This window comes from Mycetomoellerius zeteki, unplaced genomic scaffold (assembly GCF_001594055.1).
Source record: "Mycetomoellerius zeteki isolate Tzet28-1 unplaced genomic scaffold, Tzet1.0 scaffold562, whole genome shotgun sequence".
Taxonomy (NCBI): domain Eukaryota; kingdom Metazoa; phylum Arthropoda; class Insecta; order Hymenoptera; family Formicidae; genus Mycetomoellerius; species Mycetomoellerius zeteki.
Window position 1 is genome coordinate 35,281 of NW_017257569.1, and position 24,317 is coordinate 59,597.

The following is a 24,317-nucleotide window of genomic DNA, read 5'->3' on the forward strand; positions in this document are numbered from 1 at the left end:
AGGCAATCGATTTGTAGGCAAATGGGATGTAGGCAAACGGTGCTGTAGGCAATCGATTTGTAGGCAAAAGCAACCCTCTCTGATTGCTCTAGCTGAAATTGCGGATAATTAAATTGCGTTAACATGTATCGTAATTATGTTTTTTAGAATATTATCTATTTATTTAATTTATCGTTATGTAAACTTTATATCATTACAATTAATTATGAAAATTATAATAAAAATTGAGAAATTTAGATAATTGGAATAAAGTGACTGACAATGAGCTATGTTAATTTGTATTTATAAAAAAAATATTTGTCTGAGTATATAAAAAATGTATTTTCAAAGTAAATTTACTGTTTCAGCAACATCCCAGATAACATTTATGTTGTATAAGATATCTAAAAGACGTTAATTTTTCAGACATCGTATGCAACATTCATGTTATCTGGGACATGTTTTATCACATGTAAATACTAAAAATTTCACGAATGGTTTTATTTATATAATTTACAAGAAAAAGGATCCAACTGTCCCCCTCCGATTTTAATGAACTTTTAATATGTTATTCTCCAGACAAAAATAAGTGACACGTATTTTATTATACTTTTGTCCGGAGAATGCTTAAAGAATGCTTCGAAACGTTTGTAGCGTCAAGTGAACCGCAGCCTATATTTAATATTAATGCGCAAATTTGAACTTTGAATAGCCCTTGCCATTCATTCATACCGTTGATCCGATTGATTCTTAATAATTGCAATGAGTCGTTGCAACTGATTGTGAGTCACGCATAGTGATTTACCTTCTCGCATAAAACTACGGAGGCTGCGTGAAACCTAGCAAGTCCGCGAAATGCCAATATGGAATGATCTAGGTCAAAACCAGACAAACGATCAGCCATTCGAAAGCCGAGAAACGCGAGATCTTCGATCACTAGAAGTATTGGATTTTCATTTTGCATGTGTAGAATCTATGCGCTTAAGCGGTGCTTTGTCCCTAACATCTTCTTTATTTTATTCAAAGTATGCGACATCATCGACATCTCGATGTGAAAGTAATCTCCTTGTATGACCTGTGACAAATTTGTTTAAGATAATCAAGTGGAATCCTTTAACAAGCATGCAATTATTTGTAATAAAAAAGCTTACGTAAAGATCTATATATAAAATTTGTGTAGTAGAAAGTTTCGAAATTTGTTTTGAAACAAATAAAGAATGTGTTCTTTAAATACAAAGTAATATTCGCTTATGTAAACGTGACTTATGAAGATAATTTCATTTTAATCACTGGTAACCCAAAAATAAGTGTCCTATAATCTTTTTGTTGAATAGAAATGATATGTACTTCAAAATAATAAAAATTTCCACTTTTATCTCTCTCTCTCTTTCTTCCTCTCTTTTTATATTAGAAACATTGTATGTACACATTAGATTAACTTACCATTTTCTTTCAAATACCTTTAAATACAGGCGATAGCTTGACAATAATTGATTTTTTCTCTTTAGGGTAACTCCGGCAAATACGCCGCGCTGGGATTTACGCCACAGAAGTCAGAAAAAATAGAAGAAGTGGGAGTAATTTTCCCGTAACTACTTTGTTACATGCTTTTATGTTATATTAGTATTGTGTTATGATTTCAGCTTCTTACTGTTAATATTAATGAATTTATTGTGAGTTGAGTCGATTTGTCACTGCAATAAGTAACGCCATCATAAGTTATAATCTACATAAAATGATTAATGTAGGACGTGTAAAAGACTTAGTGGTTATTTCGTGATACATACGTGTAGTGGAATAGTAAAGCATGTTTGTATTATTAAGCATGTTTGCATTATTTGTAAATTTTTCATGAGCTGTACATACCCCCTTTCCGTCTATGAGTAACTATATATTCCACCCCTATGAGATATGCGGCAAAAATACAAGGTTTCAAAAAGTTTATTTTTTAATATGAAAAATAAATATTTCGGATTTCTAATATTTTTTTCATTGTAGTAGACAATACAAAGTTTTTACTGATATAGTTCGTTTACTATAAACATAGTAAATAATACTTAATAAATTAAGTTTTTGATAGGTGCGGCGTATATCGTATACCGGAGTTAATCTTAGAGCCGCGTGAATATTCAACAGTAATCCTAATTATGTCGCTAGTGTAGTTGTCAGCCTTGACTGTGGCCGGTTTTGAAAATATATCGATCACCTGAATCGAATTATCGTTTTCCGACTTTCGCAGGATGTTCTCCACGAAGCATGGATTTAGCCATATCAATGTTTCTAGGATTATTTCTGAAAATAGAATTGAAATTGGAAAAATTTCTCGAAAAATCATGTCCTTTTCGCAGTGTTGCAAAACACAAAAACAATTTAACTTAAACAATTAATTACAACAGCTTTAGTATGTAAAATATTCAATTAAAATGTATTAGGTGCTGATGTAAATTGCTAAATTCAATATTTATAAAAAAACAATAATAAAATATACGGACAATGAGAGCGTTAACACAGCGCGGTAATTGATGCGCAATTTATGATTGAATGAGAGAACGTAAAAATCTTAGATAGAGAAAAACAACTGAGTAGAAGGCTTATATCTGAATGCTGAATATTCAATCAAATAGTTTGAATTTACAATTGCAATCAAATAGTTTGAATTTACAATTAGACACGGAGTTTTTGCACCACTCTTATGCGAGCATTTTAGAGAGAATAGTGACATTAGGTATTCGGCTTTAATTTATTTATTTATTACAATAGTATGACGTATAGCTATTTATATTTCTACGGACGTCTCTTAGATTATAATTTTGACGATCATTGATTGTCTGACTTCCATCTGGATAACATATGTTATAATATATCTTATACTTATAATTTAATAACGAGAAATTTTTACATCTTGTAATCGTAACTTTTATAATTTGACTTACTACGCTCTGAACAACTGATTTGTGATCTATGGAGAAGGAGGGTAAGCAAAATAAACACACTTTGAATTCATTACATTGGAAATAATAATTATGCCTATTGTACTCTTCAGTTAGTTACTTGACTAAACAACGAAGAGACAAAAATTGGGCAATTCCCAACCAGACAGTAGGGAGACACTCATCCTCGGTCTCACATAGAACACAATTTCCACATCTTCCAACTTGCCAATATATCTACGATAATGATCCACGAATTTGCTGAAGATGGTTTGAAAGAAACCGAAGTGTCCAAATAAGTTGGTATCGACAGTCACTGTACAATTTTAACATATATATTATGTGAATATTTATATTAGACTATTATATAAATTGCGCAATTACCGCGCTGTGTTAACGCTCTCATTGTCCGTATATTATATTATTGTTTTTTAATTTTGAGAGCCCAATTAGTATTTAAATTTTTATTTCAATATTTATAAACTGCTTAAACAACACAGAAGTTATTTTTATAATTTAATAATATGATTATCTTTATTGTTTGTTAATGGAAAATGTAAGGTAATGACATCTATAATAACCGATTCCAGGTGCAGGGATTAGTTGTTACACTTGTTACAGTTATTGGAATCAATTGTTATGCTGATCCTCTAATAAATATAACATTTAATGTTTTTGAAATACAATATTTTGGAATATTATCGTTTGTTATTTTCCAGCAACTTTAAGTGTGTCAACATGCCCAGTGTATCAACTATCCTTCATATATTTGATATTTTGTGAAAGTAAGAAAAAAGTTCTAATGTTGAAGTTTAATGCAAAAATAAAAAATGGACCTAAAATATTTATAAAAAGCAATACACTAAAAAAACTAACCTGACATTAATCATCTTTGTCTTCAGTCGTTTATTTCTCTTAAATTACTTCACTGTTCCGTAAGTTAGCTTCGAAATGATACACGTAGAACAGAATTTATAGGCTTTATATCTGCATCGTTATATTCATCCAATTCATTTATCACATGCTTGGTATTTACATTAGAATCTTGAATAACTGAGGTTATTTTTAATTAAGTCAACATTAAACTCATGCAGATTTGTCCTTTAATCAAGCAATAAACGCTAAATCTACACAGCGATAATAAGACGATAATACGTGTGATGTTTTCCGGTGCATAAAATTGACATACGTCGCTGCACTATAAAAAAATTGCACGGTAAACGTTACGATATGTGTGGAAGTCATCATTATCTTTGTTTAGTCTTTACTTTCACCAATAGACAAATTGTGATAAAATTGTAAAATGGCAGTATGAACTGATGAAAATTTTGCAATTGCGCTAAAATGATTTACTATAATGCAACATGCACTTTTGTCAGAATAAGATTTCTAAATGGCATTTATAAAAAAATTAATTAATACGAATTCTGAATGATATATGTAAAAAATTAAACAAATCCATTTGAGATGTAAATATTTTGATTATTTTATTACCGATTCGATATGCAACGAACATTTTCCCCCACACCGCAGTGTTACAATGATCGACATTGTAGTGTTACATCCTGGTAGATCTCTCTCTTCTATTATAAATATGTTATCTTAAGCTACTCCTAGTTAATATTTCATTTTCACTTTGGTATTTTACTTTTATTTTGAAACTTTATTTTTATTTCTTTATCATATCTTCTAATTTTGAAGGGCATGTTTAGTTCAAGCCAATAAATAGATCACGTTTATATACCTTTATGCGTCACACATATTATCTACTCTAAAGAATGTCTAAGAATATCCCCCGATCTTTTTCAAAGAAGTCCTTCTATAAAATAATAGCGTATATTAACATTATATTGGTAATAGTATATTATATTAGCGTATATTACATTAATGTTTAACAATAAAATAGAAATCTTCCTGAATGCGAGGAAGAATATCTTTTTCTTCTTTTCTTTTTCTTTCTTTTTGCTTCCAATAAAATTAAACCAATTTTAGATATATGATTCGGAATGTAGTGGATTCGCCTCGCATAAGGATGTTAGTTAAGAAAGATTGAATTTTTATTATAAATTATTAAAACTCTCAACCATTATCTATTAAGACTAAATTCGTAGAGTGGGGAGTAGGGCTTACGCAGAGCCTTGCTGTCTTATTTTAAGGAAACAAGCGCGAATATATAAGTTCTACCAAACCTTGTTGAGTGTTGATTGGTCCTGAAAGGACACTCCCACACTCATTTCCAAAATATAAAAGGACCTGCCAAAAGCGAAAACACCCGAGAGTAGAAGTAGAAACCCATCTAGTACAGTTAGAAATCAGTTAGATCAAGGTGAGAACTATCCTCGCGTTTCGTCAGAAACTCACTCGTATGTCCTTTCTATGGTTCTGTTTTTTATTATTTTATTAAACGAGAATACTGAATCAAATCAGCTGAAACCTGCATCTCTGCTCTGCGTCCCATTACATAAAAACATATATACATACGAGTACCTGAGTTATTACGAGTTATTGTTGCGACTGTCGCTGCCAATAGCGTGGCCCCCGTCTTACGGCACTTCCTCGGAGTATTCATAATTACCTTACATCCGAAAGTCTGCTGCGACTGTCACTGCCAATAGCGTGGCGCGCGCCCCCGTCTTATAGCACTTCTTCGGAACATTGATAATTCTTTTGTATTATCTCGATACCTACTAAAGGCGGACAAAGACAGCAAGAGAAGAGATTAAGATTTCAAATAAAATCAGCTCTCATTTCAAATCACGATCCTTTCCCTTATTTCCAAAAATTAGCGCAGCTATTAGATCAAAACAAACCGGCAGACTCAACCCGCGAACGTGTATAGGTATACTCTCAAGAAATTGAAGATCGATCTCACGTTTCCTAACTACAAGGGCATTCGAAAAGCCGATCCACGTTGATTCGCCTATAAGCTTCGTAGTCTTTTTGGCACCCGGTTCAAAATTACCCTTCCGAATCATTTTCCAATACTTCCTAGTGATTGATCCTAAAATGGAGAAAATTTCAATAGTAACGTGACGTAACAGTAGCAAAAAATCAGAAGATTCTGATTAAATATAAAAATGATTAATATTTCAAAAGATAATTCTTACGCGCATCGAATTTTTTATTCATTTTGCAATTAAATATTTATTAGATGCACTTTGTCTTTCGATTTACATGGAACATATATTTTACTTCTACGTAATATTTTTACAGGATTGAAAATGTAGAGTTTGAAATGATAATATAAAAACAAATATAAAAAAAACCGTGTATATTGTAAACATATTTTACGTATTTGCACAAAAAATAAAAAATAATGAAAATTTACAAAAAAATATCATGTGAAAAGTTATTATCCGCGTATAAATACCATGTGAAGAGTTATTAACCGCGTATTAAAAAATAGTATCATCTCGTAAATTCAGAAATGAACGTAGAATATGTTATTTTCAGGAAGAATTTCAGAAAGAAGAACAAATTTATATAAATTTTGTATGGGTTTTCGTTCTCTGAATGTTAATTTATCGAGATAAAAGCAGTTCGAACAAATGGGGGGAACCACTATTATTTTTTTATATAGATAAAAGATACCTCTAAAGAGGTTGTTCCGCCCAAGATGCAAGATTCCTCCTCCTCCTCCTCCCCCCTCCTCCCCCTCCTAATTTCTCGTAATATATACTGCGGTACTCCACGTTTACAAAACTCATGATAGGACTTTCAATTCGGTTGGTAGAATTAACACTTTGGCCGGTATTTACTGTCAATTCTATATTTGAAACCATCTAAAGATGTCGTAAGTCAATCACAGAGCTTAGCTTTTTAAAACATTTCTTTAGATGTTCTTAAGATGATTTTAAAATAAAAACTATAATATCTTAAAGTCGACAAGTATAGTCGAGTATATACAAGACATACGATAAATGCCGATGTTGCAATAACAATGGCCATTCAACAATGCCTTATTGTGAATCCTACTTGTTGCCAAGACATCGGAGATATAATCCATATTGAATTAGTTTTTCATCAAATGACAAGTCGTGTAAAGTTCATTAATCCGATAATTTCAACGGCACTCTTGAGGCAGACGCGAAGAACCAATTGTAATTCGCTCATTTAAATTGGCGACTAAGATACATCAGCTTCTCCGTCATTAGATTTTTACATGAGGATTATGATTTTCCTTAAGTATCTAAAAATTTAGCTATAACTTTGAAATTTAGCTATATACTAATATATAATTTAGATATATCTGAAAAATTTGAGGCATTAAGAAAAGTCATACAATACTTATCATGCGTATATCCTTAAAGTAGTGAACTCTCTCCCTTCGTCAAGGTTGTACATACACATAGGTGGGAAAATATCATTTGAAATGCAATGTACAATTATTCACGATTCACTTGTACAAATGATCGAATGTCAAGCAAGCGTTAGTTTGTCACTAGTGCAATTAAACAAATTCAGGACAGGTAGAAAAGATAAATTTTTTATTAATTTCTGTAAGATGTGATTACTACATCAATCGAGTAGGCCAGATATTAATATATATATATATATATATAAGAAGAAAAAATAATTCTTTGATTTATTACCGGCTTATTGTCATTACTGGCAAACGATCATAAAGTTACGTTCAATTTTTATACTTTCTCGATCGATATCGCGAAAGACTCACGCAAACGAAAAATTAATTAAATTGTTATTAATTACGCAAACTGCATCAATTGTGGAATCACATGAATCGTGTTATTTGCATAGTGATATTTATTAATATTACTTTATTTCTAAAACTTATATAATACATTTCAAAATGTATAGCGAAAGATATATTCAAACGGAAGAAAAATTTTGTATTAAACAAAAATAACTATCGTAAACCGTCATGAAACAATAATCCTGTTCTTTATCGTGTTTCGATTCTAAGTGATTAAACTACATGAAACATCTATGATATATGAGTTGTTATCTCGATCTATTTACGAAATCAGCTAACAATCGTGCGAGTTAGTAATTGTGTAAAATATGATAAACGATTGTGTATAATATGATGTTTTGTATTATCTAGCATTTATCGCAATTGCATTCCAAAAAAAATACTAAAAATACTCGGAGTGGCATTGACCTGCCGGAACGAGAGTTCAAAGTTGAATGACAGCACGCTGACAGTGCGTAAACAATACGCTGCACAGAAATAAATACTAAAGCCACGCGCCAATCGTGCTGTTATTTGAAATAAAAATGTAAAGTTTTGTAAAATATCTATCATATCTAAAATATTTCATTTCTACAGAATAATTTCACTTGATAATTATTGTATTGTATATTTTTGTTTCATTCTATAAACCCCGTTTGATATCATTTAAGGGTATCCTTATTATACGACGATTGTATGCATTGAGGGATTGAGAGAAAAGGATTATCGTTAGCAAGAAAAGTACAATACTTGTCACAGTTCAAATCAAATTCAATATTAAAATAAATTTAATATTAAAAATTTGCTATTAATAATTAACTTAATCAATAATAATCGATTACAATAATTATACGTAACGTAGTCTTGCATATAAGAAAGCAGAATATGAATTTAACTGATCGTCAATAAAATTAAATGTTTAAGAATTTTGTTGTTTAAGAATGTTTAAGAATGTTTCCTTTTTTGAAATTGATTAACAATTTGCAATTTTAGACTCAGCAAAAAATTAGAAAAAGATCTCAAAATTTACGTAGACTATACAAGGTCCGCGAGTTATTGTATTACTTATTACTTTATAATTTTTTCAATTTTTCTTATGCGCATTCTATGTTAACACAAATTAAAATACTTCATTTCATATCTTAATTAATTTGTGCATCATTTTTGTTATTACAGAATAATATTATATACATCTCTTTTTTTGATAACGTTTCTTTATTAATATTTGAGGAGCAGACTTTCAAAATGTGTTTTGTCTAAAATTTATAATTCTCATTCAGAAAACGAGAAAAAAGCCACAAGAAAACTACGTGCCTTACAGAAAATAACAATTTGCCAATCAGTAAGATGTGAAGTGTTTAACAAAATTGCTAAACAGTTGCTATAAAAAATATTAAACAAATACATATTGTTTGTTTCTAATTAAAGGACATAATGCATTTCGAATGTTAAGATTTTTTTCAGCACATAAAATGATGATGTAGAAATTTTTCAGAACATCGTAGCTCAACATTTAAGTCTCTCAACACTGAACACTGGCCTGGTTTACACCGTGTGCTTAGTCCGCGATCTATACCATAGATAAATCTTTGTTTAATTTACAGGTTAAATAAGGTTAAATAAGACTAAGCGCACGGTGTAATCATAGCCACTATGCCTTTAATTCAATAAACGAAATTTTGAACAAAATGCGTTTTGGAAGTCTGCTCCTCGTACGTTGAATTTATACATAATTTATACATAACAAAGGGCAGTATTTATACATAACAAAACAAAATGTATGTACATATATGTATATATACCGTTATTTCTGACATATTGATAACAAATTTAAAAAATCACGATTTATTTTAATGAGTCAAAAATGAAACCACCATCAAAAAAATTTTTAATTTTTCGAACCAAAAATATGTGATTATATACAATTCCAAGTTTATTCGGTTAAAAAAACCCTTTTTTAAAACAGTACGTCAATATTTTTCGTCTATTGTTATTAATTTTAATGTATTTGTCATATTCATATCTAATAACCTTATTTCCTCAACTTCTATTTTTTATATTTTAATTTTCTATCACTAAATGTGAAGTTTACATTAGAGATCCAGCAAACCCCACTCATCATATAGTGGCAGTCTTTTTATCAATATTTTTTTATAACTCTCACTCTTTAAACCTGGATTCATAAAAGTACCAGTGCCAAACAATTCATCCAAATCTTTTGCCTCAGTTTTACAACACAGCATAAACGGTAAAATGACGAAAGATGTTATCATTCCATAGCTAGCTCTTCGTTTTAGGGTAGCCTTCAGTTGCTTCATGGTAGGCGGCTGCGTCTTGCAGTTCAATTGTTTCATAGTCGTTGTCAAGGTATCAAGGTATTCACTTAATAAAACATCTTTCTTGTATTCAATGACATCGAAGGAAATACTTGAATTGAGAAAATAGAGAAGATCGAGTGCCGGCGATGCGTAGATGGATAATTGGAAGTCTACCTGCAATAAAATAAATTTTTTCGTTCCATCACTCTTTTAAGGCTATGACAATTTTATTGGAGATAAAATCTATGCAACACACACACACACACACACACACACACACCGCGCGCGCGCGCGCGCGAGAGAGAGAGAGAGAGAGGGGGGGGATATCATGTTGAGGAAGTCGCGACGACAATGACCTAGTTTCCACCGAGGATTCGAACCGGGTCAGGGTAGCGATCATGTAACTTTTTCCTAAGAGCGGAAACGTGAAAAGTGAAAATTTTTTGTATATATGTGCGTATATGCACGAACATACATACATAAAAATTTTCACTTTTTACGTTTCCGCTCTAGCGAAAAAGTTACATGATTGTTACCTTGAATGTAAGAACCAACCAACTCTACAGTCAGGCATTCCCCTGTAATTCAACTGTAACAGGGAAATGCTCGACTGTAGCTCGTCGGTTTTTACATTCTGACCCGGATTGAATTCTCGGTGGAAACTGTTGATAGCTCATATGCATGACATCGACAGACAAATATTCCTGCATACGCGATTAAACTGAATATGCAATGCATTTATTCAAAACACATTCTATTTTCAATGATTTTAAGTATCTCATATTATCACCGTCTATTTGTCTTGATTGCTCTAGCTGAAATTGCGGATAATTAAATTGCGTTAACATATATCCTAATTATGTTTTTTAGAACATTATTTATTTAATTTATCGTCATGTAAAATTGATATCATTACACTTAATTATGAAAATTATAATAAAAATTCAGAAATATAGATAATTGATATAATAAAGTGACTGACAATGAGCTATGTTAATTTGTGTTTATAATAAAAATATTTGTCTGAGTATATAAAAAATATATTTTCAAAATAAATTTGCTGTTTCAGTAACATCCCAGATAACATTTCTATTGTATAAAATATCTAAAAGACGTCAATCTTTCAGATATCGTATGCAACATTCATGTTATCTGGGATATGTCTTATCATACATAAATATTATATTAAAAATTTCACGAATGATTTTATTTTTACATATGTTAGTTCTTATATAGACTTAGTCGCAATATAAAGTCATGATAAAATTACATTATAAATTAACATTATAATAAAATAATGAACACTCATGTTTGGAGAAAGTACATGATTTTTTATAACAAAATGGTACTTACAAAAATCTGATCAGTAGGTTTGCCATTATTATCATATTTGAATAACATATTATTCACGTGACAATCACCATGATTAATAACATTAAATTCGTCTTCACAGAGCTGGGTTGCATCCAATCCTATTTGATATATGTGATCGGCCAGTTTAGCAATTTTTTCCGAGTATCTAGCAATAAAAATCAAAGAAATGTAAAATTATATGGAGCATGTAAAAATAATATAAATATTAATCCAAACAGTATAATTTATACTTATGTTTGCAATTTTCTTCTTAACATGATTCATCTCTTCATATTAAATAATTATTATCTTGTGTCATGTACAATAAAATACTTCGAATAATTAAAAATAAAGCAATAAATATTATCATTTATATAAAGCTTACTTTTTCACTTCTGGCCAGTTCACAATCTCGTCTGCTAAAGCTTCAGTACTCTTAATGAAAATTTCTCTCATATCTGGCGGATACTGGTTACAAAATATTCCTTTCGAATACATCTCTTTTTGTTTTGGTTCCTAATATTAAAAACTAAATATTAAAACATTTTTATTAAAAAATATTTTGTATTTATCCATTTGATTATAAAGTTAAGTAATTATATTTTGTAGTGCGAACAGGAAATTTGGAATATCAAATAGATCTCTCAAGCTACATAAGAAATCTACACAATAATTTTAACATATAATTTCTTCACAATTTATAGCAAACCCTTTTTTATAGAAAAAATTAGAAAACAGCTTAGACATTATGCATGTTGAAAAGACATTTTAAAAGAGCCATCTTTAAAATTTTATTAAAAACTGATTTTTTAACGACTTTTACTGAAGTCTTAAACATGGCCGTCGAGCAGGTGTGCAAATAGTGCACTGTACTACGCAAAGATGTATTAACAGATGAGTATGCTAAATTAAGTTTCAAAAATAAATATTTCATTTTTGACACCATACATGGGTGTTTGTTCTCCTGTAAAATTTAATATGTTTCAAAATAAATACTGTATATTAATTAAATGAATACGTATTACAAAATTTGAAATTATTATTATAGTTGGATCAGATAGTTGTGTATTTCCCAGAGATACTAATATCTTTCAGTATGTACAAAATTATACTCCGAGCCACTTCAGCACCAGAAACACAAATTAAAAAATTGTCAAAAAATGCTAGTTATGGACTCTCGAAATTGAAATAATATATAATTAAAAAATTGCATCCTCTTTAAGAATATTTAAAAGGTATATTAAAAAGTATCTTATTTAAAAGATTACTAAATAAAAATATATAGAAAAGCAGCGAAATTTGCACAAAGGCGCCTTATATATGCTATAGCGCCTCTTTAAACCTATTTTCTGTAATTTTTAACTAACGACTTTTCGGTATGGTTGCGCTGTCGTTACGCAGCTTTTTCATCATGTAAAATACCTGCACAACGCCACCTCTAGCTAGAAAATTGTCGTTAAAAAGTTTAATAGACTTACTGGTCCTAAAAATATTTGTTGATTTATCTTTTGGATGTCTTTCAGAAATAAACCTAAATAAATTTACCTTCTCGTATAGGGCTACGGAGGCTGCGTGAAACCTGGCAAGTCCGTGAAGCGCCAATATGGAATGATTTAGATCAAGACCAGACAAACGATCAGCCATTTGAAAACCGAGAGACGCGAGATCTTCGATCACTAGAAGTACTGGATTTTCATTTTGCATGTGGAGAATCTTCGCGCTTAAGCGGTGTTTTGCCCCTAACATCTTATTCATTTTATTCAAAGTATCCGACATCATCGACATCTCGATGTGAAAGAAACCTGCTTGTGTGACCTGTGACAAATTTGTTTAAGATAATCAAGTGGAATCCTTTAATCTAACAAGCATGCAATTATTTGTAATATAAAGGCTAACGTAAAGCTCTATATATAAAATTTGTGTAGTAGAAAGTTTCGAAATTTGTTTTGAAACAAATAAAGAATGTGTTCTTTAAATACAAAGTAATATTCGCTTATGTAAACGTGACTTATGAATATAATTTCAATCACTAGTTACCCAAAAATAAGTGTCCTATAATCTTTTTGTTGAATAGAAATGATATGTACTTCAAAATAATAAAAATTTCCACTTTTATCTCTCTCTCTCTCTCTCTCCTCTTTCTTCCTCTCTTTTTATATTAGAAACATTATATGTACACATTAGATTAACTTACCATTTTCTTTCGAATACCTTCAAGTACGGGCGACAGCTTGACAATAATTGATTTTTTCTCTTTAATCTTAGAGCCGCGTGAATATTCAACAGTAATCCTAATCATGTCGCTAGTGTAGTTGTCACCCTTGACTGTGGCCGGTTTTGAAAATATATCGATCACCTGAATCGAATTATCGTTTTCCGACTTTCGCAGGATATTCTCCACGAAGCATAGATTTAGCCATGTCGATGTTTCTAGGGCCATTTCTAAAAATAGAATTGGAATTGGAGAATTTTCTCGAAAAATTATGTCCTAGTCGTGTTAGAAAACGCAAAAACAATTGTTTGTTTAATAATTTAATCTCGATGAAATTTATCACGTTTTTTTCCGGCTTCCTCGGCTCTTCTGGTCTTTTAACTCTTTGTGTGTTGTGTTTGTGTTGTTTTTGTGTTGTGTTTGTGTTGTGTGTTTTTGAGCTAAAGTTAGACATTCCTGTATTAACTTTTAGACTGCCGGGAAAGCCACTTTTGTGGCTTTTGAGTGTGGTTTAAAATATTATTTTTGGTGGCATATTAAATACTAATTGTATTAAACATATATATGTGTACATTGCCCAAAATATATAAAAATATATAAGTATTGAAAAATATACAAAAAATATAAAAAAGTAAAAAAATTATAAAATAAGAAACAAGTAAAAAAATACAAAAAATAAGTTTAAGAACCAAACAAAAAAGAAAAAAAGCTATAAACTTTTTACGTCTATGTCGTTAGTTCTGGGTAATGCTAAATAAAGAAAAGTTCTCTGCATGAATCTATACGTTTATATTCATTTATGTTGTCAATATTTCGTTTAGGGTTCGAGATTTCCTAAATCTATGCTCAAAATTGGAATCAGTGATACCAAGAATCCTGAAATACACTATTTTTGAGAAAATAAAAATTTTTTTTATTTGATCATACGTTCCCTGCCGGGAAAGCCACTTTTATGGCTCTGCATAAATTTCGATATTCTGCGCCATGGGTATGTTACTTATATAAAAAAAATTTCCAGGAAAAAATCACTACTTTAACGAAAAAATGCCGACAGTCTAAAGGTTAAATATTAACGATAAAACAAGGCAGTACACAAAATAGCATATATGATAAAAGAATAGCTAAAAGAACTGCTAAGAAATCAAAGTAGTTAATTTTATGTTATATAAATTTTATAGTATTCACACACAACTATATTTCTTGTCTATATTCAAGAGTTTTATTTATGGATTTTCTATTCTATTAGTTGTAGTTATATTTTATTGTACTCAGCATCTATACTAAAAGTGTGTAAGTTAATTGAAATTACTTTTCAGCTTTTGTCACTATTATTTCTTGTATAAACTACTTAGAGTGCGTTTGGGGAGACGCTATTCGAGTTACTTAACGTTACAAACTGTTCGCGGAGATAGCGCTAACAAACACATCTTGACGTTACTAATAGTAACGTAGTGTGTTAGGGGAACTTGGGGTATAATGAAACCATGGGGTATAATGGGATGTACTCGATATCTTTTTACAAATATGCTAATATGTAATGAATTGTCAGACAATAGTTACTGTTAGATGTATCTTATTATATATTGTTATTAGTTGTCATATTATGTTTACCTGAAAATTGCTAAAAATTGTTTAATGTGTTCGCTTTACTGCGAATGGGTTACAGATTCTTTGGTATGTTCGCATAAGGTAAGCAATAACAAAATTCTATTTTTTATTGTCATAAGTAGATTTATCTTATTATATAATCTTTTCTTGTTACTTTAGTAAAATCTATACAAATATATTGATTATCTGTGATATTTTATATTATCTAAAGTAAATTTATGTACCTCGAGGCATAATGGTGTACTGGTGTTATTTTATGTTTAAAATGAGTTTTTGATTCATGTGCAAGTGTAGATAAAAATGATGAGAATTATTTTATTTGTGTTATCTTCTCAAACATTTTTATTTATGTTCAATATAATAACAAGGTTACGACACACTCTCACAAAACAATAATTTCGTCCTGTTAATCTATACTTTTGCAGTAAAACTTAAGTTTTCCTTATAGTAAATACTTCAAAAAATATTGTAATATATAACAAAGTTGATTTATTTATCTTTAATATGTTTAAAACTTGAAAAAATCTAACTATAACCATTATACCCCAGGTTCCCCTACATCACAACTGCGTACTATCAACACTATTCCCTGGCGAAAATTTTTCAAATAATTTTCAGAATTTCTCTATATAATTTTATAACTTTCTCACATTTTTTATAAGAACTAGCACACTTCTCAGAAAACATTTTTTCTCAAAATTTTTCATATACGTTTACTTATGAAATATCGTAAGAGATTTCTAAAAGTTTTTGTAAGTATAATTTCTGATGAAATGTTATAAGATCTAAAAAATTAAAAAATATTTTTTTTTAATTATGGAATGAGAAATTTCTGAATATTTCAGAATTCATTTGTATGAAAAATTCTGAAAGAAGATGTAAACTTTCCAAATATTTCTGAGTATTTCTGAAAAATATTCCAATTCGTATAAAAATTATGAGAAAAATTTTCACCAAGGAATTCCTTCCTAGGTAGTGTGCTGGTAGCGTTATCGTTTGCAAGCTCTGAGAACAGCATTGCTGTATTGTCGTACATAGGTCGAATGTTGTTTCAACAATCGTTATAGGTTATATACATGTACGTTCCTAAGTTATACATTGGTTCTCTGTACATTAAAATTTAGGCTGTGTTCCATAAAGTGGTGTCTACAATAAGATTTTAAAGCGTAAAATTTAAGCTTTAACCCTTAAGTCATAAGAAATTGACTAATCACAGTCGAGTGTGAGGAGAACACTCGATTATTGATGGTTCAATTTTTTACGATTTAAGGTTTAATCTTGAATTTTACGCCATAAAATCTCATTGTAGACGCCGCTTTATTTACTGCGAGTACTATAGACTTATTACGTACGTTTACTCTACGAAATTGTAAATGTAGAAAAGTTTAATCGGTGCCGTCGGTGCTTGGGAACAGAATCTTCTACATTAAACGCTACCAACGCTCGCTAGGGTCGTTCATGGAGCTTACTAACGCTGTCGTGCTTTTGACTCCACGAATAGCGTTGGTAACGTTTGCGTCCATAGCGTGAATAGTGTCTCCCTCCCAATTTTTTATGACTTAAGGTTTAAAGCTTAAATTTTACGCTTTAAAGCATCCTTAGTGCGTGCGTGCGTGCGTGAGATTCGACTTCTTGGGTCATTTCTTAAACGCTTTAAATTTCTTTTTCAAATTTAAATTAGTTTTTAATTTATACTTATATAAATTATAAATATATATATTTGGGAGTACAAATTAATTCGTCCGTTTTCCAACAGATGACTGTAGCGGCTGGGAATGTTTCATAGAGACAGCTGATTGCGATGGTATCAGAGAGGTTAAACATCTATGAATAATATACAGTGCAAATTGCTTTAAGTTTTATAGAAAACATATTTTTTATTTTGTTGAAAATGTCAGAATTTGTGGTAAAAAAGCAGCATTTACGGGAAGTTTTACTTTTCTGTTTTAATTGGAAGAAAAGTGCAGCTGAAGCGCATAGAATACTTGTGGAAGTTTATGGCGACAATGCTCCAACTGATAAATCATGTCGGGAATGGTTTCGACGATTTAAGAATGGTGATTTCAGTGTTGAAGACAAGCCTCGTCCTGGACAGCCAAAAAAATTCGAAGACAAAGAATTGGAGGAATTACTCGATGAAAATCCAAATCAAACGCAAGATGAGCTTGCAAAATCATTGGAAGTGATACAACAAGCAGTTTCAGCACGATTAAAATCCATGGGAATGATTCACAAGCAAGGAAATTGGGTGCCTTATGAACTGAAACCGAGAGACATTGAAAGGCGATTTTGCATTTGCGAGCAGCTGCTTCAAAAGCAAAAAAAAAAGGGGTTTTTGCATCGGATTGTGGTGATGAGAAGTGGATATTTTATGATAATCCCAAGCAGAAAAAATACTACGCTAGGCCTGGTCAATCGTTGCCATCGACCTCAACATCAACATCAAAGCCGAATATTCATGGTTCGAAGGTTATGTTGTGTATCTGGTGGGATCAAAGGGGTGTTGTATATTAAACCCTATTAAAACCCGGTGATTCCATTACGGGCGATCGGTATAGACTGCAATTGATGCGTTTGAGCCGGGAATTACGAGCAAAAAGGCCAGAATACAAGGACAGACACGACAAAGTTATTCTTTTACATGATAACGCTCGGTCTCATGTCGCAAAAGTCGTGAAAAATTAACTAGAAACGCTCAAGTGGGATATTTTACCGCACCCGCCGTATTCGCCAGACATTGCTTCTTCCGATTACTGGTTGTTCCGACGGATGCAGCACGATTTGGCAAGTCACCACTTCACTTCTGTCGAAGAAATCAAAAATTGGCTCCAAACATGGATCACCGAAAAAGACGAGACATTTTTTCGAGATGAAATTCGAAAATTGCGTGAGAGATGGGAAAATGTAGTAGCCAACGATGGACAATACTTTGATTAATATGTTTATTTATCTTGTTTTGAAATAAAGGCATTCTTTACACTAAAAAAACGGACCGAATTAATTTGTTTGGTAGTCAATAGAAATAACGGAGAATTGAAAAAAAGACGAATGCGCGTGAAGTTGGCCCCCCCCTTCTAAAACTCGGCTTTCCCGACTGCGTATGCAATAATGACTGTAAGCATTTGTTTGGTGGTCGCTTACTGACGTTTGGTAGTCAATATAAATAACGGAGAATGCGAAAAAAAGACGACTGCGCGTGACGTTGATCCCCTCCCTTCTAAAACTTGGCTTTCCCGACTGACGAATAATAACTGTAAGTATTCATTTGGTGGCTTACTGATGTTTGATAATGCAATTCTCGATGATTGGTAGTCATAACTATTATAACTAAAAATATCAATAAACGGTGCTCGTGAATTTAACCTGTTCATTTCTAAAACTCAACTTTTTCGATTTCATATATGTAGGCTGTGTTCCAAAATAAATTTAATTTAAAAAACTTTGTAATTTTTTTTGGATATTATTTTTTTCGAGGTGTGGTTAAACAAGGACATCTGTTGTATAGGCCGCGGACTAAGCGTACGGTATAAATATGTAGCTGTACGGTAACCTATGTAGCTGCGTTCCGGTTTCACTGCAAGTACTAAAAATCTATTTTACGTTAAGTGATATAGATTTTCAGTACTGACAATAAATTTTGGAACACGGTCTATACGCAGTTGGGAAAGCCGAGTTTTAGAAGGGGGGGGGCCAACTTCACGCGCATTCACCTTTTTTTCGCATTCTCCGTTATTTATATTGACTACCAAATGTCCGCAATGGACTACCAAACGTCAGTAAGCGACCACCAAACGAATGGTAATGGTTATTTTTAGAATTTTAGTAGTGGGGGGGCCAACTTCACACAGCTGATCAAGTGAGTGCATTTCTCCGTCCGAACGACGCTCCCCACCACGGTCGAAATTGTTGTTTCGATATTTTATTGGTCGATCACAAAAACGTAGCCGGATGACGAAAGGCGAGACATAGATAAGCCGCGCGGAGCCGAAAATCGCTTTGATTTATGCCATCTTCGCCGTTTTTCTTTCTCCCGGAGAACCGATGCCAAGCACCGAAGAAAAAGACTCGTATCTATGTCTATGCGAGTGTGTATGTAATGACCGATTATAATGCGTCGTGCACGACGTGTTTGTACTCGAAGAGCTCTATGTAACAAATTGTAATAAAAAAACGACAAAGGCAGACGCCTTTTAGATATTTTTTAGATATGTATATCCCAAAAGATATCTTTATGATGTCTCTATGACGTTTTTTATAGGTATATGCTATCTGGAATACTTTTTTATTTCCTAAATTAAAATTTACTATAAAAAGGACGGGATTTGAATACGTGTAGTCAATCCAATTATCAGGCGGAAGAATTAAGGATGAATCAGAAGAAGTTTTCATATATGGACATTCGATTCGTTTTATAGTGATGTATACCCAAGGAGCACAAAGTTATGAGAAAGTTTTTATAACATCATAAAACGTTTGTACCATTTACATATCGAAAAATTATACGACTAAAAAGTTAATGTCGGTTATATAACTATTTGTAGTTTTTAAAACGTTTATATAAACACATAACATTTAGTCAATATATGTATATATTCATTAGAAATTTATATAACGTCCATACGACTCTACACAAAATAATCGTTATGTAGTATTCATTTTAAGATTTTGTAACGTCTATACGACTTATTATATGTTAACAATCTTATAATACTCATTACAAGTTTTTAAAACGCTTATGTAACTCCGTATACGAGTATTTCAATTCAACTTTTGAGTCATAATGTCAGGTTTTTAGGACATTTATACAACTGCAAAGACAAACGTTGTTGCGTTGAAATAATGTGTATATTTATAAAACGGTACGTACATTATAACTTTATGTACGTTATGTATATAACTTCATACCATATAACTTCATAAAGTAAAGTTGCAGGTTATGATTATCATAATTAATCTGTCTTGCGTGTGTATATACGTTCATTAATTTTAATAGAGTCAAATCTGGATAAATAAAATGAAAAGGAAAAAAAGTGTTTAAGCACAGTAGTAGCTATTACAGGAGAGTAAAATATTATTTAAAGCAGCAGACAACTGCAGCTACAAAGAAAAGCAGAACGTGCGAAAATAATGTAGAAACTGCATATCTTAAATCAAAGACACAATTAAATTATGGCGATCACAGTCCACTATCTCCGTTATCATCAACACTAAATTCATCTTTTAAAAGTGATCAATGTGAAAGCTATGTTCTTGAATCCATATCTGACCAAGATGAAAGTGAAGATGATTTGAAAAATCTTATTAACGACGAAGAGCTTTTTCATGAAAAATATATATGGCTCTTTAGAATGATCCACACACACACACGCACGCACGCACGCACGCAAAATATTTAAAAAATATTTTTAAAAAATGTATTTAATGTAAAAATATTGAATAAATGTTTAAAAAATGTTGTTTTAATATTATATGCTGATTAGAGATGTATATATTATTATTAATATATATATATTAGAGAAAATTTATATATATGTATATTATATATATAAATTTTCACTTTTCACGTTTCCGCACAAGAGAAAAAATTATATGCTCGGTACCAAGGAGTCGAATAACAGTTGAATTCCAAACTGTCGAGACAAGCGTGCGTGTTATTCCCGTCCCATAGGTCCTTAGGTTCAAACTCCGTCGAAACCACATGCGTTTTCATAAATATGTACTTGCGTATAAATATTCGGGGCATCTTAAACGTAATGAATATCAAAAATATAACAATAAAAAAATGTTTAATTTTGATCATTTTAATAATTTTGATAATTATTGAAGAAAGTTGTATTAACGTTTGTACGTGGTATTTAAGACAATCATTGAGACGTTATTTTATATCTATTAACGGTTTGTTGTAAAACAGTAGTATATTACAAGTTTTAATGTGGTTAATATAACGTCAGAAATTAGTCGTATAGATTCCCCACTTTGTTGACATAAACATTTTAACGACGTTATTGCCTGCACTGTTTAGTTGCAATACAGTTGTAGAAAAGTTATAAAGTTTTAAAAAAAGTCGTATAAACATTTCTATAACTGTTATCCATATAGATTTTGTTCCTTGGGAAAGTTGTATTAACATCTGTACGTGGTATTTAAGACAATCATTGAGACGTTATTTTATATCTATTAACGGTTTGTTGTAAAACACACACAGTAGTATAATATATTACAAGTTTTAATGTGGTTAATATAAGTTAGAAATTAGTCGTATAGATTCCCCACTTTGTTGACATAAACATTTCAACGACGTTACTGCCTGCACTGTTTAGTTGCAAAACAGTTGTAAGAAAAGTTACAAAGTTTTATAGAAAGTCGTATAAACATTTCTATAACTGTTATCCATATAGGTTTTGCTCCTTGGGTAGGCTAATTAGAAGAGGATGGGAACTATATTGGATAGTGATAAATATTATATTAATAATTATTTTCAATTTTCATGTGTTTTTTTAAGGTTTCAATTTCGAAACTTATTTGTCACATTCAGTATTAAGTTATGTATTATAGAATTCATTAAACTTTCTTTATTTGTATACGTTTCACACACATATCATTATGCATTATTTACAACATTTTATATTTTCGAAAAATGTAATATATGTATAAAGAATTTACTATGAGGTTTCAATGTTTGGGACTTTATTTAAAGTTTTCCTCAATAAACTCCTACTGTGAATATCGATGTCAAGATTCGAGAACAAAAAGTGTCAATTTTCTGTGAACCTGAACTACACTTTTAGAATTTAAAATAAAATAGATATGTATACATATGTATAAATATATCGTAGAAGCGAGAAAAAAAGTTCCAATGCAGTCTAGTACAAGAAGTAAAATTGATATTAAACAATACACTAAAGTGACTAACCTGAAATTATTCGTCTTCGAATTCAGTCGTTTGTTTCTCTTAAATGCTTACTTCACTGTGTAGTTTCCTAAAGCCGATCTCGAAATGATACGTAGAACAGGATTTACAGGCTTTATATCTACGTCGGTATATTCATCTATTCATTCATCACAGGCTTTGTGTCTTCATCAGAATCTTGAATAACTGAGACTTAGTCAATATTAAACTCATGCAAGTTTGTCCTTCAGTCAAGCAATAAACATTAATCTACAGAACAATAAGACGATAGCACATGCGATGTTTTCCGGTGCAGAAAATTAATTGACATCGCCGCGCGCGTCATTAAAAAAAGTCGCTGTAAATATTACGACATTCGTGCAAGTCATTTTATTTATAATTAATATTTATCTTCCCCGGTAAACACGTTGTTAAATTCCTTAATAATGACGTCATGAACTAATGAAAAATTATAATTAGATTATGATTCGCTATAACGCGACAATTTTATTAGAATAAAATATCTAAATGATATTTTTGTTCAGAATACAGTTTAACATATTCAAAGCTCACCAAAATCACAGAAGGATACTTGGATGTCTTTCCTTGAAAGATATATGACTTTAGTATACAGATAATAATGTATTTTTAATTTTTTACCTACATGTTTACGCGGGTCTAATCATAGAACCACATAACGATAAAAAATTAATTGTAAATTTACGATTTTTTTTTGTTAACTTACGATTTATAACTTTTGTTTACTATGATAATAAATATGATTAAATTGTTTTTCATCTTCCTTCATTTTTTTAATAGAATGCCATGATAACATTAATTTCGTAGCACGTATAAGCAGTATGACGCAAAGCTGAAAAAATTTGGACGTATTTATAAATAACAGTTTATTAAGTTTACTTATTATTTAATTTTGATAAAACTACCTAAGTAGAACAATAAGATCACAGTAACGTCGAAATGACATTAAAATGAATCGCTATTGATTGAAAAATAACGAATAATTTCATAATTATTTTGACGTTATTTCGATGATATAATAAATTGAGTTCTACTTGAATAAGTACGCTGGATTTTCGTCAATAATAGTCTCTTTCTGCAAAATTCGCCCAATTATGTCCGCGAAATAATGATTTCCTGTTGTCAGTGAGAAACTGTTTGTCAGTAGAATACCATAAATCACCAAAATTATTGTATATTGTTCGGTCACACAATAATTATTCGATATCATTTTGAGCGGATTCATTTGATTGGACGCTAATAATCCTTTATTTAAAATAAATTAAATTTTATATAATATATAAATATAAATAACCTTTAAAAATCCTACACTAACATTGTATAGTTTATATATATATTATATATATATTTTAATCTTTAACAACCAAACCTATACCTCTTTGTCTTAATTAAAATCACATCAACAAATTTTTAATAACTTTTTTCTTTCCAAAAGTATTCTTGTTATTAACAAATGTTTTATTTAAACAGAAAGATATGCACTATAGTACGTGAGTCTAATAGCAATTTCGTTTCTACTTAATTGCTTTTGATAATTCGTTATTCGTTTCCTTAAAATACTCAGTAGGGTAACTCCGATATATACGCTGCAGCTATCAAAAATTTAATTTATTAAGTATTATTCACTAAGTTTATAGTAAACGAACTATAAAAATTTACAAATAATACAAACACGCTTAATAATACAAACATGCTTTACTATTCCACTACACGTATGTATCACGAAATAACCACTAAGTCTTTTACACGTCCTACATTAATCATTTTATGTAGATTATAACTTATGATGGCGTTACTTATTACAGTGACAAATCGATTCAACTCACAATAAATTCATTAATATTAATAGTAAGAAGCTGAAATCATAACACAATACTAATATAACATAAAAGCATGTAACAAAGTAGTTACGGGAAAATTACTCCCACTCCTTCTATTTTTTCTGACTTCTGTGGCGTAAATCCCAGTACGGCGTATTTGCCGGAGTTACCCTATATGCAAAACTTTGTCTCATAGATATTAGAAACTAGATTTATTTCGTAAAGAATGTTACGAAAGTTTATTTTAAGTCTGTTGACTATTTTGAAAATTTATGTGATAGTAGATAACAAAGCATCAGAAAAGCTAAATTTATATAATTAATGTATTAATAAATATTCTAATGCAATATATAATTTATTCTTGTTACATATTAACTATAAAAATCTAATTCTAATTAAATATCGATATACAGGGTGAGTCATTTTAATCTATAGATCCGAATATCTTCCAAATTACGGTATCTACAAAAAAATGG

General features: G+C 30.7%; 1 protein-coding gene and 1 pseudogene across 1 annotated transcript; both read right to left on the minus strand.

Annotated features, from left to right (window-relative positions):
* The window catches only part of LOC108727891 (uncharacterized), a 5,870-nt pseudogene extending 2,010 nt beyond the window's left edge, over positions 1 to 3,860 (minus strand).
* A 5,792-nt stretch (positions 3,861 to 9,652) lies between these two features.
* LOC108727897 (uncharacterized) lies at positions 9,653 to 22,143 on the minus strand. The gene is made up of 6 exons (XM_018456187.1): positions 22,007 to 22,143; positions 13,468 to 13,715; positions 12,819 to 13,088; positions 11,659 to 11,789; positions 11,274 to 11,439; positions 9,653 to 10,094 (listed from the first exon to the last, which is right to left on the minus strand). Exons 2-6 carry the CDS (start codon positions 13,711 to 13,713, stop codon positions 9,696 to 9,698), a joined length of 1,212 nt encoding a protein of 403 aa, XP_018311689.1. The 5' UTR covers positions 13,714 to 13,715; positions 22,007 to 22,143; the 3' UTR covers positions 9,653 to 9,695.
* Positions 22,144 to 24,317: the final 2,174 nt, after the last annotated feature.